The 15,297-nt window shown below is 47.8% G+C and overlaps 1 protein-coding gene across 1 annotated transcript; it reads left to right on the forward strand.

The window, feature by feature from the left end:
* The first annotated feature begins 1,126 nt into the window (after positions 1–1,126).
* On the forward strand, positions 1,127–13,906 carry LOC127932615 (uncharacterized). Its single transcript, XM_052528637.1, has 20 exons — positions 1,127–1,136; positions 8,444–8,606; positions 8,765–9,018; positions 9,070–9,109; positions 9,201–9,437; positions 9,520–9,560; positions 9,652–9,753; positions 9,785–9,952; positions 10,111–10,217; positions 10,673–10,897; positions 10,999–11,149; positions 11,260–11,469; positions 11,654–11,812; positions 11,982–12,087; positions 12,248–12,354; positions 12,716–12,817; positions 12,849–12,950; positions 13,117–13,222; positions 13,516–13,687; positions 13,766–13,906. The coding sequence occupies exons 1-20, from the start codon at positions 1,127–1,129 to the stop codon at positions 13,904–13,906; spliced, it is 2,703 nt and encodes a 900-aa protein (XP_052384597.1).
* The last annotated feature ends 1,391 nt before the right edge of the window (positions 13,907–15,297 follow it).

Below are 15,297 nucleotides of genomic sequence, written 5' to 3' on the forward strand. Positions count from 1 at the left end.
AATTCCAAGGCTTCTGTCAATAACAGGAGGAAAGCTTGAACGTCATCATTGAAACCGTTGTGCATTGCAGCAGGTAATCAATCAGTGAATTGGTCTCTTCTTCTCAGGCCTGTCATTCAAGTTGTTGTTAGAATACTTGTGTTTTTGGTGCTTCGTGTTTCAAAGAGAGATGGATTATATGGGAACAGGCATGATTATTCAGGTGGGATGACTCATCCAGATTCAGTATGTGGATGTACTGCTTGTTCCTAACCAGGCACAGCCTTGGACATTACAGTACCTCTGCTATTCCACTAAAATACCACACATTTATCTGATTGCAATCCCTAATTTTCCCGAACATGAAATTGGCCTTGGTACAAATGCCCAGCAAACACGCACACCTTTGGCCAACGTATCAAAATGTGTCGGGAATATGTAGTATGGAGAGCGTTTACACATTAAGAAGAAGTTACTGGGATGTCAGAATGTTGATGCCTGGCCAGCTTATAAACAATGTAGAACTATAACTCTTAGAATGTAGGAATTCTGAATACATCTGCAAGACGTCTTGCCAATTAGCAAGCGATGCCTACCTGGCTTCTTCCCTATGTATCATGTATACATCGTGCCGACTTTGGCCAAAGGTTTGTCTCCTGTCGGTGGGAGCCTCTTGTCTGACCAGGTTGGGACAGATTCAAGTTAAGGGTGGTACTTTTTGGCCTGATTCAGCCTGATTGATGATCGCTCTTACTCAACAGATCGAGACAAATTAATCCCTTGAGCTATCACAGAAGACAAGTGAAAAATAGACTCTGACAGCTTGACACCATGAGAGAGAGTAAAAGGAGGGAAAAGATCATTAATCAAAATAAATGTTTGATCTGTTTTGGGATATAAATTAGGATATACATTTGAAAATTGTAATGATGTGCGCTGATAGTCAGCAAGCAAGTTCAGGGTGTGAGTGATTTAATCAATGAACAAAACATAATACGAAACAAGAACAACGAACAGACATGAAACTGAAACAGAAACAATGACGCATGGGGAAGGAACCAAGGGGAAATATACCAAATATAGGGCAGGTAATCAAGGAGGAGATGGAGTCCAGGTGAGTGTCATTAATGCGATTATGCGCGTAACGATGGTGACAGGTGTGCGCCATTATGAGCAGCCTGGTGACCTAGAGGCCGGAGAGGGAGCACACGTGATAAATATGAACATGATAAACCAGTAATTGATATGTTCCACAAATCCCACCTTACTGCAGTTTCTCTTTGATCGGTCACAAAAAAGAAAAGAAAAGTAATTTCCTCCATTCGATCAGCTTCATGCTGTTGTTAATGCAGCATTTTGGAAAATGATCAATGCTGTACAAGAGACAGCTGATGAAGTGCACTGAATGAAAGCTGCCATGGCTCATGTGCAGTCATAGCTATCTTATACACGAACAATGTTTGTTTTAGTGTGTAATGTTTGAGCTGCGGTGCAGACAAATGAAAAGAGAAGTAGTCAGCTTTTCCTAAGAGGAAAGAAGCTTTGATGAGCTGAATCAATGTTTGTTGATGCTCTTTTCAGATTTATACTATTGCTAGAAATTATTGGAATATAAATCATAGGGGCATTGAAACAATGTCTGTATTACATGTGTTTGTCAATTTCTTCAACAGTTGATCAGGTCTATGTAATTATCAAAAATATATTAGTAATGGAAAGGAAACACAGACTCTTTGTTTAAGTATTAAAATTCTCCTTTAGTAATACAATTGTAGGCAGAAGTTGGTACAGAGTACAGTATATGCTAGCTCTCCCCAGGTTCTGCAAGGTGTCTAAGACATCCTGAAATGTATATAGTCTCCCCTGTTCCCCTTGTGTGACTTTCCCTGACAACAACATTTTAATAAATCTAACCTCCCGTTGACAGCAGAAACCATCTTGTCAGTAATTAAAAGCTCAGAAGTGGGTTTGACCGCAACTTGACCTTTCATCACAAGTATAGAGTCATAACAAGGTGAATGAGTCTAAGCATCTTCTGACAGGTGGCTGTTTTCATCAGGCCTGCAGCAGCCTTGTGTTCTCAGGAAACCAGTCGTATTCTCAGAACCTCAGACAGCCACAGAGGGGCCCAGACAGGAGAAGTATGAGTGTAGGTGGTATCCGCCTTCTGATAGTGTCTGCAGGTGCACATAACTCAAAACAGGTTTTAACACATACACAGAAAAGGAGACCTTATAGTTTATCATAACACAATTCATTAACCCTTTGAAAGGTATGAGACCTTGGTTTAACCCCTTCACATTCTAAATAAATTGTACTTAACATTGTGCTTTATCATTTTACACAATACCCTTTTGCTCTGATAAAACCAGTCAAAAAAATTCTAAAGATTGTTGAGATATTTGGTGAAAAAATCTCAGGAATGCTCAAGGCCTCTATTGGAAGTCTTTTATACAGTAAGACCCAAGCTGGTATTTAATCAAAAGTAGGCCTACATGGGGAGAATCATAGACTGTGGAAATGTAACATTGTTCCTGTGAGGGGAACATGCATTATTCCATTAAATGTCAATATCAGATCATTGTTAAATTAAGAGATTTGCATTTTCTGGCACAGGAATGATGTGACATTTCCCAATGTAGATAATATTGCAGTGCAGGTTTGATTGATTTCTACAGATTGATAGAACCTTCTCCATCTCATCAGATAAACTAATACCATATCATGCTTAACCTGGAATCCTGCACCATAAACTTGAATTTATCACATGTATGGATCCTGGGTATAAATACTTCAATGACAGTATGATAATATAATTTACATCCTATTGAAAAATCAATAAACCATCTGTGATTAAGGGGATCTGGGTAATTTAGTAATTACCAAAGGCTATTATGAAATTGACAGTGATGTGCTATTCAGGCAATCCCTTTAAACAAATGGTTTGCTTAAAAAACCTGCAGCCTTTAAAAATCCCTCCCAAGACATTTCTCAAGACATTTCTCAACATGCCCGCCAGACTAATACACCTATTCACAACCAGAGGAGAGGGGAAGAATCTTTCAAAGTGATTGTCCTGTGAGGCTAAGAGACAGAACCAGCACATATATTGGGTTCTATCTTACCATGTTAAATGAAGCTAACTCAGCAGCTTGAAGCAGAAAATCAATGATCCTTTAACTGTTACTCAATCTCATACCTCAATTAACACACCGCCTACATAGGGGGAGTTTGTCATGTGATGCATCTGATTAATGTTGACTTAAAGAACATGGCAGAGCATAGGAAAGTCTAACTTCGAATGCTGGTGTCAAATATGTCCCGGGATCTATTGTATTTGAGTTTGATTCAGTATTATATTCAACTCTTCACCAAGCTCAATTTTGTTTTATGTACTCTATGCATGAACTAAGTCATTTTACATCTCAAGGGTATAAACACCAGGATAGTGCTGGGTCTGTCTATTTGAGCTTACAAGTCTTGTTACAGTCATCACAAATCACTGAGCCTAGTAATTACGATGTGTATTCTCATACCTGCTGTTAAATATATTGTTTTTGAGCAACATGAGATGCCTTGGACTGTTGCCATTGATTTGCAATAATCAATTGGTTATACGACCACATATTACAGCACAAACACAGTCCCATTGTGAGTCCATAAGGGAAAAGTGATTAGAGACAGGTTTCCATCTTTGTTACGCTCTATTCCCTTGAGGTTCTCACAATGAGTAATGATTGTACCACACTGTCTCTAATATTTCCATTTCCTGGTCTCTTTGTCACAAGCATGTCTCTGTCATACTATCTATTTCTTTGAATATTCATTCTCTGTTCTTTTCTCCCGCTCAAAAATGTTTCTTTCTCAAATCACTTTGTATTTCTTTTCAGATGCCTTTGTTTACCTGTTTCAGAACACAAAGCTCTATTATTTAAGATATTATTTATTTGGAACTTGGTAGGCCTATTCCAGCTTTGTTTAGTCTTTGAATATCTGCATACATTTTAAACAGAAAAATATTCAGCAAGTGTGAAGTGAATATGAGATTATATCATTTCATTGTGATATAACATCTTCGTTCAGAGTAAATGTTTTGATCATATTAGTATTGTTTCAAATCCATTCTCCTAATTGCAACCTTATGATAAACATGAGAGATCCTGGTCCCTAATAGTGCATGCAGGCTGCTGCTATTTTTGTATGGCAGGTGTTCAGCCATTTGCTGAGGTAAGCGTTACCTTGAGATTTTATAAATAATAACATCAACTGGAACCAACAAGCCAAGGAGGCAATTCAAGATCTCACCAGAGCCCTCAGAAATGATGACAAAACGTGTTTGGTGTCAGCACTTGGTAGGTAAATAGATCAAATAATTACTAGCCATACTACTGTACACTCTACAGTCACAACATGAGACATGAGTGATAGGGAGTGACCATGGTGACTGTAAAACAGTCCAAGTTATATGTTCCAAAAAGGCAACATGATATGTGTTCTAAAATACATGTCATGAAATGGTTAGTTCTGCACATGCATTTTGATTGATTAAAATGTGTTTCAGCCTTGCATTAATTGAAAGTATCCACACAACAGTTTTAAGTAAGACCATAGAGACACTGGTTTGATCACAAATCTGGCATGCTTCATACAAGTTTCAAACAGTCACGCATAAGATTATTGAACCTATAAGCTATTGACATCTGAGTGTATATTTCAAGGGCATACTGTGGTTCTCTTAAATTGTTTCCTATCTTTAGTGTAATTCATAGCTTTGTGAAATCCAAGCCTCACTCTTAACACAGGACTCCATTCAACATCTTAAGATGTCGAAAGGATTTATTTCCTTTCAAGGATTGGTAGTAGCTGTTGGAGTTGGCCTGCTTGGCTCCCCTACATTGTTGAGCGTACAGTAATCCTTATGGCCTGTGGTCCCAATTACAAATGTGTCTCTCGGCAGTCATTCCAGCTAGCCAAGGAATGTAATCCCTTCCCAAATTGTGTTCTGATGTGATAATAATGGCAGAAAAATCTCAAATTTGGAAGGGTCTATTGAGTCCTGTTTTTGAAATTGTCTTTAAGTAGCGTATTGAGAGAGAAGCAACAAACCTTGCCTCCACATAGGATCACACAAGACTAACTCATGAGTTTGTCTATTTGCCCTATGCACTCTGTTACAGAGGCAACATCACACAGCCACTTCCTGTTATGTTAATACTCTTCTTCTACACCTGGAAACATCGCCAAAAAACTCCAACACTACAATAACAAATCAACAATCTTGTTCAGATTTGATCATTGTTATCAAGACCTATTGTAGAAGAAATAAAAACTTGTATCCACTCTCAGGATCTCTAATCTAATTTGTCTGGTGTTTGATTTCCTTTGCAGCTGGTCCACATTTGTCATCCTGTAATATTTATCATTCCTGCGCATTTATCATTTTGAGCATTTGTCATTCCAGAACTTATATCATTTCAGAGCATTTGTCATTCCAAAGCATTGCTTGTCATCTCCCTGGTCCCTTTCACAATGTTCATTTGTCTATTTGACTCACAACACAGCACTGCTGTATGTGGGCTCCTCTCCAAATGTGGATGTAACACTGCTGCTCCTGCAGATATACTCACAAACACCCTGCAGTATGGACAGTTATTGTGTGTTACTTCATCATGTGACTATCAGAGAGAAATAGCTGTCCTTAGAGACAGATCTGTGTGGGGCGTGGCCCTGTGAAAAATAAACCAAATTATTGTTAAGGGAGTGAAACAGATTTGACCTTTAGAGACATGTCTATAGAATCCCAGATACATAATTTGAACTAAACCAAATTAGATCTGGAAATGAAATGACAAATTGCAACAAGGTGCTTCAATTCCCATTTCTCATCATTTATGGTGACTGCATGGATGAGGGTAAAGCAATGAATGAATGTAACAGCGTTTTGCTATAATAAAATGAAAATGCAGCTGTTTAATATGTGGATAGAGTTGCCAACACACCCTGAACAGTATATGAGTGGGGGTAAAATTGTATGATAAGGACAAATGAGGTAGAGGCTTTTTTTCTGTTGTTCATTTAGTATATTGTATATTATGTTTTTATAAATATGCAGAAAATGTAGACAACTTTTCTGCTTTTTTCGCAGTTGAAAGTGTTGTTGACTCCCATGGGTTATACATTTTTGATGAGCGCTTTGGGTTACAGTCCCAGTCTATGGTTTTAAAAGCACGAGGAACAAAAGGGTTTGAGTGCAAATTGCCTTTGTTTTTCTAATTTAGATGTGGGCTTTGCTGACTACTTGCAAAATACACATGGTAATGATGAAAGGAACTATAAGTTCAACAGATCCTTCTCACTACATGGTAACTTAGGACACTGAACTATTCTATTGCACCCAGTGATGTAGTGGTGCCTGGAGAAGTAGGTATACTCCAATATTGCCCAAATCTTTTGAAACGGCCCGGCTGGAGAAGGAAAGGCACCCTGTGTGAAGAATTCTATGACAAACAATGAAACTGAATGACCTAAAATTATAAATCACATATTGGCCTTTCACAGGCCAACCCAAGTTGTACTGTGCAAATAGTCTACTAGTAGGCCTGCTATTAAAATAGATATATTAGGCTGTAAACTGAGTCAGACATTCACAGATTTCACAAAAACATTTTTTTCCAGTATTTTTGCTCTCAGTCACACTTTTTTTTAAATAGAAAAAATAAACACAAAACTGGATGTTTTGATGACCTCCACACTAGCCTACTTCGATACTCATCATGGGGATTAACAACTGAGTATAGGCAATGCCCACAGAAATAAGTTGGTATACTGTAACGACGTTCGTCTGTTGTAAGAAGAGAGTCAGACCGAAATGCAGCGTGTAGGTTACTCATGACTTTAATGAAAGTATCGCGGTACATGAAATAACTGAATACGAAAACAACAAACGAAACGTGAAACTAATTACAGCCTATCTGGTGACTACAACACAGAGACAGGAACAAACACCCACAAAATACAACGCGAACTCAGGCTACCTAAATACGGTTCCCAATCCGAGACAACGAGAATCACCTGACTCCAATTGAGAATCGCTTCAGGCAGCCAAGCCTAACTAGACACACCCCTAATCAAACACAATCCCAATTAATACAAACCCCAATACGAAACACAACATATAAACCCATGTCACACCCTGGCCTACCCAAACATATAACAAAAACACAAAATACAATGACCAAGGCGTGACATATACAGTGTATACCTGTGCATACCCCCCACTACACCAGTGACTGCACGTTCCACCCTTACATTGCATTCATCAAAAAACACTGGATTGGCTGTTGGTAGGATGCATCATTTTTGTTTCGGTTTGAATGTGCCTTAAGCCTACAATAACAATTTGGCAAACTGGGCACAAATCACAGTTAAACAGAGACGATTCAGTCAGGGACTGGTTGTGGCAAGAAAGGCCCAAGTCTGACAGTTGCCATGTTGCCATGTGGGAGCATACCAACAGACCAAAGAGCGTGGACTGTGAACAGATCATTTCAAATGTCTTATATTAAGCAAACCAGATGGCATGACTTTCTTTTGTTTTTTGTATTTACAGAAGGCCATGGGCACACTGCAACACTCAGACATCATTTACAAACAAAGCATCTGTGTTTAATAAATGTCCACCAGATCAGAGGCAGTAGGGAAGATCACCTGTTCTCTTGATAAGTGTGTGAATTGGACCATTTTCCTGTCCTCCTGCTGTGCATTCAAAATGTAATGAGTACTTTTGGTTGTCAGGGAAAATGTCTGGGAGTAAAAAGTATATATTGTCTTTAGGAATGTAGTAGAGTAAAAGTAAAAGTTGTCAAAAATATAAATAGTAATGTAAAGTACAGATACCCCCAAAAACTACTTAAGCTGTACTGTCAAATATTTGTACGAGTTACTTAACCCCACTGGGTACTACTATGGTACTTTCACTTAAGCTCCAGTACCCCCACCCAGTAGATTAGTTTTGGCTGACCGTGTCAGGTCAGATGAGGTGTTTATGCCCAGGAACTAAAACAGTCCACCAGCTCCACGTCAACGCCACCTATGCTCCCCGCAACGTGATTCCCCCAGCCTCCTAAAACAGTCCACCAGCTCCACGTCAATGCCACCTATGCTCCCCGCAACGTGATTCCCCCCGCCTCCTAAAACAGTCCACCAGCTCCACGTCAACGCCACCTATGCTCACCGCAACGTGATTCCCCCCGCCTCCTAAAACAGTCCACCAGCTCCACGTCAACGCCACCTATGCTCCCCGCAACGTGATTCCCCCCGCCTCCTAAAACAGTCCACCAGCTCCACGTCAACGCCACCTATGCTCCCCGCAACGTGATTCCCCCCGCCTCCTAAAACAGTCCACCAGCTCCACGTCAATGCCACCTATGCTCCCGCAACGTGATTCCCCCGCCTCCTAAAACAGTCCACCAGCTCCACGTCAATGCTCCCCCGCACGTGATTCCCCCACCTCCTAAAACAGTCCACCAGCTCCACGTCAACGCCACCTATGCTCCCCGCAACGTGAATCCCCCGCCTCCTAAAACAGTCCACCAGCTCCACGTCAATGCCACCTATGCTCCCGCAACGTGATTCCCCCACCTCCTAAAACAGTCCACCAGCTCCACGTCAACGCCACCTATGCTCCCCGCAACGTGATTCCCACCGCCTCCTAAAACAGTCCACCAGCTCCACGTCAACGCCACCTATGCTCACCGCAACGTGATTCCCCCGCCTCCTAAAACAGTCCACCAGCTCCACGTCAACGCCACCTGTGCTCACCGCAACGTGACTCCCCGCCTCCTAAAACAGTCCACGAGCTCCACGTCAACGCCACCTATGCTCCCCGCAACGTGATTCCCCCGCCTCCTAAAACAGTCCACCAGCTCCACGTCAACGCCACCTATGCTCCCCGCAACGTGATTCCCCCGCCTCCTAAAACATTCCACCAGCTCCACGTCAACGCCACCCCCCGCCTCCTAAAACAGTCCACCAGCTCCCGTTAACGCCACCTATGCTCCCGCAACGTGATTCCCCCGCCTCCTAAAACAGTCCACCAGCTCTACGTCAACGCCACCTATGCTCCCGCAACGTGATTCCCCCCGCCTCCTAAAACAGTCCACCAGCTCCACGTCAAAGCCACCTATGCTCCCCCAACGTGATGCCCCCGCCTCCTAAAACAGTCCACCAGCTCCACGTCAACGCCACCTATGCTCACCGCAACGTGATTCCCCGGTTCCTAAAACAGTCCACCAGGTCCACGTCAAAGCCACCTATGCTCCCCGCAACGTGATGCCCCCGCCTCCTAAAACAGTCCACCAGCTCCACGTCAACGCCACCTATGCTCCCCGCAACGTGAATCCCCCGCCTCCTAAAACAGTCCACCAGCTCTACGTCAACGCCACCTATGCCCCCGCAACGTGATTCCCCCCCGCCTCCTAAAACAGTCCACCAGCTCCACGTCAACGCCACCTCCAGCGTGATTCCCCCCTCCTAAAACAGTCCACCAGCTCCACGTCAACGCCACCTATGCTCACCGCAACGTGATTCCCCCGCCTCCTAAAACAGTCCACCAGCTCCACGTCAAAGCCACCTATGCCCCCGCCACGTGATTCCGCCCGCCTCCTAAAACAGTCCACGAGCTCCACGTCAACGCCACCTATGCTCACCGCAACGTGATTCCCCCGCCTCCTAAAACAGTCCACCAGCTCCAAGTCAACGCCACCTATGCTCCCCGCAACGTGATGCCCCCCGCCTCCTAAAACAGTCCACCAGCTCCAAGTCAATGCCACCTATGCTCCCCGCAACGTGATTCCCCCGCCTCCTAAAACAGTCCACCAGCTCCACGTCAATGCCACCTATGCTCACCGTGATTACCCCCGCCTCCTAAAACAGTCCACCAGCTCCACGTCAATGCCACCTATGCCCCCGCAACGTGATTCCCCCGCATCCTAAAACAGTCCACCAGCTCCACGTCAATGCCACCTATGCTCACCGCAACGTGATTCCCCCACCTCCTAAAACAGTCCACCAGCTCCACGTCAACGCCACCTATGCTCCCCGCAACGTGATTCCCCCCGCCTCCTAAAACAGTCCACCAGCTCCACGTCAACGCCACCTATGCTCCCCGCCACGTAATTCCCCCGCCTCCTAAAACAGTCCACCAGCTCCACGTCAACGGCACCTATGCTCCCCGCAACGTGATTCCCCCCGCCTCCTAAAACAGTCCACCAGCTCCACGTCAACGCCACCTATGCTCCCCGCAACGTGATTCCCCCCGCCTCCTAAAACAGTCCACCAGCTCCACGCAACGCCACCTATGCTCACCGCAACGTGATTCCCCCCGCCTCCTAAAACAGTCCACCAGCTCCACGTGACCTATGCCCCCCCCCCGCCTCAGTCCACCAGCTCCACGCAAACCTAGCTCACCACGTGATTCCGCCCGCCTCCTAAAACAGTCCACCAGCTCCACGTCAACGCCACCTATGCTCACCGCAACGTGATTCCCCGCCTCCTAAAACAGTCCACCAGCTCCACGCAACGCCACCTATGCTCACCGCAACGTGATTCCGCCCGCCTCCTAAAACAGTCCACCAGCTCCACGTCAACGCCACCTATGCTCCCCGCAACGTGATTCCCCCGCCTCCTAAAACAGTCCACCAGCTCCACGTCAACGCCACCTATGCTCCCGCAACGTGATTCCCCGCCTCCTAAAACAGTCCACCAGCTCCACGTCAACGCCACCTATGCTACCCGCAACGTGATTCCCCCGCCTCCTAAAACAGTCCACCAGCTCCACGTCAACGCCACCTATGCTCCCCGCAACGTGATTCCCCCGCCTCCTAAAACAGTCCACCAGCTCCACGTCAACCCCACCTATGCTCACCCAACGTGATTCCCCCGCCTCCTAAAACAGTCCACCAGCTCCACGTCAACGCCACCTATGCTCCCGCAACGTGATTCCCCCGCCTCCTAAAACAGTCCACCAGCTCCACGTCAACGCCACCTATGCCCCGCAACGTGATTCCCCCGCCTCCTAAAACAGTCCACCAGCTCCACGTCAACGCCACCTATGCTCCCCGCCACGTAATTCCCCGGCCTCCTAAAACAGTCCACCAGCTCCACGTCAACGGCACCTATGCCCCCGCAACGTGATTCCCCCGCCTCCTAAACAGTCCACCAGCTCCACGTCAATGCCACCTATGCTCCCCGCAACGTGATTCCCCCCGCCTCCTAAAACAGTCCACCAGCTCCACGTCAACGCCACCTATGCCTCCCGCAACGTGATTCCCCACGTCCCTAAAACAGTCCACCAGCTCCACGTCAACGCCACCTATGCTCCCCGCAACGTGAATCCCCCGCCTCCTAAAACAGTCCACCAGCTCCACGTCAACGCCACCTATGCTCACCGCAACGTGATTCCCCCACCTCCTAAAACAGTCCACGATCCACGTCCGCCACCTATGCTCCCCGCAACGTGATGCACCCCGCCTCCTAAAACAGTCCACCAGCTCCACGTCAACGCCACCTATGCTCCCCGCAACGTGATTCCCCAGCCTCCTAAAACAGTCCACCAGCTCCACGTCAACGCCACCTATGCTCCCGCCACGTAATTCCCCCCCGCCTCCTAAAACAGTCCACCAGCTCCACGTCAATGGCACCTATGCTCCCCGCAACGTGATTCCCCCGCCTCCTAAAACAGTCCACCAGCTCCACGTCAACTCCACCTATGCTCCCCGCAACGTGATTCCCCCGCCTCCTAAAACAGTCCACCAGCTCCACGCACGCCACCTATGCTCACCGCACGTGATTCCGCCCGCCTCCTAAAACAGTCCACCAGCTCCACGTCAACTCCACCTATGCTCCCCGCAACGTGATTCCCCCGCCTCCTAAAACAGTCCACCAGCTCCACGCAACGCCACCTATGCTCACCGCAACGTGATTCCGCCCGCCTCCTAAAACAGTCCACCAGCTCCACGTCAACGCCACCTATGCTCACCGCAACGTGATTCCCCCGCCTCCTAAAACAGTCCACCAGCTCCACGCAACGCCACCTATGCTCACCGCAACGTGATTCCCCCCGCCTCCTAAAACAGTCCACCAGCTCCACGTCAACGCCACCTATGCTCCCCGCAACGTGATTCCCCCCGCCTCCTAAAACAGTCCACCAGCTCCACGTCAACGCCACCTATGCTCCCCGCAACGTGATTCCCCCCGCCTCCTAAAACAGTCCACCAGCTCCACGTCAACGCCACCTATGCTACCCGCAACGTGATTCCCCCCGCCTCCTAAAACAGTCCACCAGCTCCACGTCAACGCCACCTATGCCCCCGCAACGTGATTCCCCCCGCCTCCTAAAACAGTCCACCAGCTCCACGTCAACGCCACCTATGCTCACCGCAACGTGATTCCCCCCGCCTCCTAAAACAGTCCACCAGCTCCACGTCAACGCCACCTATGCTCCCCGCAACGTGATTCCCCCCGCCTCCTAAAACAGTCCACCAGCTCCACGTCAACGCCACCTATGCTCCCCGCAACGTGATTCCCCCCGCCTCCTAAAACAGTCCACCAGCTCCACGTCAACGCCACCTATGCTCCCCGCCACGTAATTCCCCCCGCCTCCTAAAACAGTCCACCAGCTCCACGTCAACGGCACCTATGCTCCCCGCAACGTGATTCCCCCCGCCTCCTAAAACAGTCCACCAGCTCCACGTCAATGCCACCTATGCTCCCCGCAACGTGATTCCCCCGCCTCCTAAAACAGTCCACCAGCTCCACGTCAACGCCACCTATGCCTCCCGCAACGTGATTCCCCACGTCTCCTAAAACAGTCCACCAGCTCCACGTCAACGCCACCTATGCTCCCCGCAACGTGAATCCCCCGCCTCCTAAAACAGTCCACCAGCTCCACGTCAACGCCACCTATGCTCACCGCAACGTGATTCCCCCCCACCTCCTAAAACAGTCCACGAGCTCCACGTCATCGCCACCTATGCTCCCCGCAACGTGATGCCCCCCGCCTCCTAAAACAGTCCACCAGCTCCACGTCAACGCCACCTATGCTCCCCGCAACGTGATTCCCCCCGCCTCCTAAAACAGTCCACCAGCTCCACGTCAACGCCACCTATGCTCCCCGCAACGTGAATCCCCCGCCTCCTAAAGCAGTCCACCAGCTCCACGTCAACGCCACTTATGCTCCCGCAACGTGATTCCCCCGCCTCCTAAAACAGTCCACCAGCTCCACGTCAACGCCACCTATGCTCCCCGCAACGTGATTCCCCCTGCCTCCTAAAACAGTCCACCAGCTCCACGTCAACGCCACCTATGCTCCCCGCAACGTGATTCCCCCCGCCTCCTAAAACAGTCCACCAGCTCCACGTCAACGCCACCTATGCTCCCCGCAACGTGATTCCCCCCGCCTCCTAAAACAGTCCACCAGCTCCACGTCAACGCCACCTATGCTCCCCGCAACGTGATTCCCCCCGCCTCCTAAAACAGTCCACCAGCTCCACGTCAACGCCACCTATGCTCCCGCAACGTGATTCCCCCGCCTCCTAAAACAGTCCACCAGCTCCACGTCAACGCCACCTATGCTACCCGCAACGTGATTCCCCCGCCTCCTAAAACAGTCCACCAGCTCCACGTCAATGCCACCTATGCTCACCGCAACGTGATTCCCCCACCTCCTAAAACAGTCCACCAGCTCCACATCAACGCCACCTATGCTCCCATAACGTGATTCCCCCAGCCTCCTAAAACAGTCCACCAGCTCCACATCAACGCCACCTATGCTCACCGCAACGTGATGCCCCCACCTCCTAAAACAGTCCACCAGCTCCACATCAACGCCACCTATGCTCCCCGCAACGTGATTCCCCCAGCCTCCTAAAACAGTCCACCAGCTCCACGTCAACGCCACCTATGCTCCCACGCAACGTGATTCCCCCGCCTCCTAAAACAGTCCACCAGCTCCACGTCAACGCCACCTATGCTCACCGCAACGTGATTCCCCCGCCTCCTAAAACAGTCCACCAGCTCCACGTCAACGCCACCTATGCTCCCCGCAACGTGAATCCCCCGCCTCCTAAAACAGTCCACCAGCTCCACGTCAACGCCACCTATGCTACCCGCAACGTGATTCCCCCGCCTCCTAAAACAGTCCACCAGCTCCACGTCAACTCCACCTATGCCTATGCTCCCGCAACGTGATTCCCCCGCCTCCTAAAACAGTCCACCAGCTCCACGTCAATGCCACCTATGCTCACCGCAACGTGATTCCCCCACCTCCTAAAACAGTCCACCAGCTCCACGTCAACGCCACCTATGCTCCCCGCAACGTGATTCCCCCGCCTCCTAAAACAGTCCACCAGCTCCATGTCAACGCCACCTATGCTCCCCGCAACGTGATTCCCCCTGCCTCCTAAAACAGTCCACCAGCTCCACGTCAACGCCACCTTGCTCCCCGCAACGTGATTCCCCAGCCTCCTAAAACAGTCCACCAGCTCCATGTCAACGCCACCTATGCTCCCCGCAACGTGATTCCCCCTGCCTCCTAAAACAGTCCACCAGCTCCACGTCAACGCCACCTATGCTCCCCGCAACGTGATTCCCCCGTGATTCCTAAAATTCCCAATAATAGCCTTTGTTTTCTTTGTATTCACTTCAATGCTGTTTTCACTGCACCAGACTATTAGACATTGCACTTCATGTCTATCTACAGTATATATATCTTGTCATTGTTAGTGATGAGCCCTAGGAAGTTGTTAGTCTCACAATATATTTTGAGGAACCCCTTTTCTTTTTTTTTTCTTTTTTTTTGTGCTGTGAGAATGCAAACCAACTACCTACAATGGCCTATCAAAACCTTTTCTGCATGAAAAATGTACTTTATTATTGTCAATTACTTGGCACACAACCATTGATACGCAATGTGTGTAATGCACTTTGGCCTAGTACACGATCACAGTAAAAATGTATTTAGTGGGCTGAGCTGCAGAAAAGAAACTCACAGATCTTCCGATTCTCTCTCCCCACTCAGCTATGCAGGTGTGCAGGTGGTAAAGTCCTTGGCAGCCGAGATTATGACAGAGTGATGGTAGAGAGACACACCAATGAAGTACTGTATGTGTCAGTCATGCTGGTGTCGCCAGTAGAGTAGAGAGTAGAGAGAGACACTCCGCTGCTGCCGAACATGCTGGTGCTCTATGGTTGATTCGGAGATATGTTTTCTTAGTCTTGGATACACAGAGTGATAGCCTTACAGAACCTTCCCTTTATTCT

This window comes from Oncorhynchus keta, chromosome 10 (assembly GCF_023373465.1).
Source record: "Oncorhynchus keta strain PuntledgeMale-10-30-2019 chromosome 10, Oket_V2, whole genome shotgun sequence".
In the NCBI taxonomy this organism is placed as follows: Eukaryota; Metazoa; Chordata; class Actinopteri; order Salmoniformes; family Salmonidae; genus Oncorhynchus; species Oncorhynchus keta.

Excerpts from the sequence above, each read along its gene's own strand:
- LOC127932615 (XM_052528637.1), top strand. Across the intron at positions 9,438-9,519 it reads GCCACCTATGCCCCCGCAAC|TCCACCAGCTCCACGTCAAC; the intron begins GTGATTCCCCCC and ends CTCCTAAAACAG. Across the intron at positions 12,355-12,715 it reads GCCACCTATGCCCCCGCAAC|TCCACCAGCTCCACGTCAAT; the intron begins GTGATTCCCCCC and ends CTCCTAAAACAG.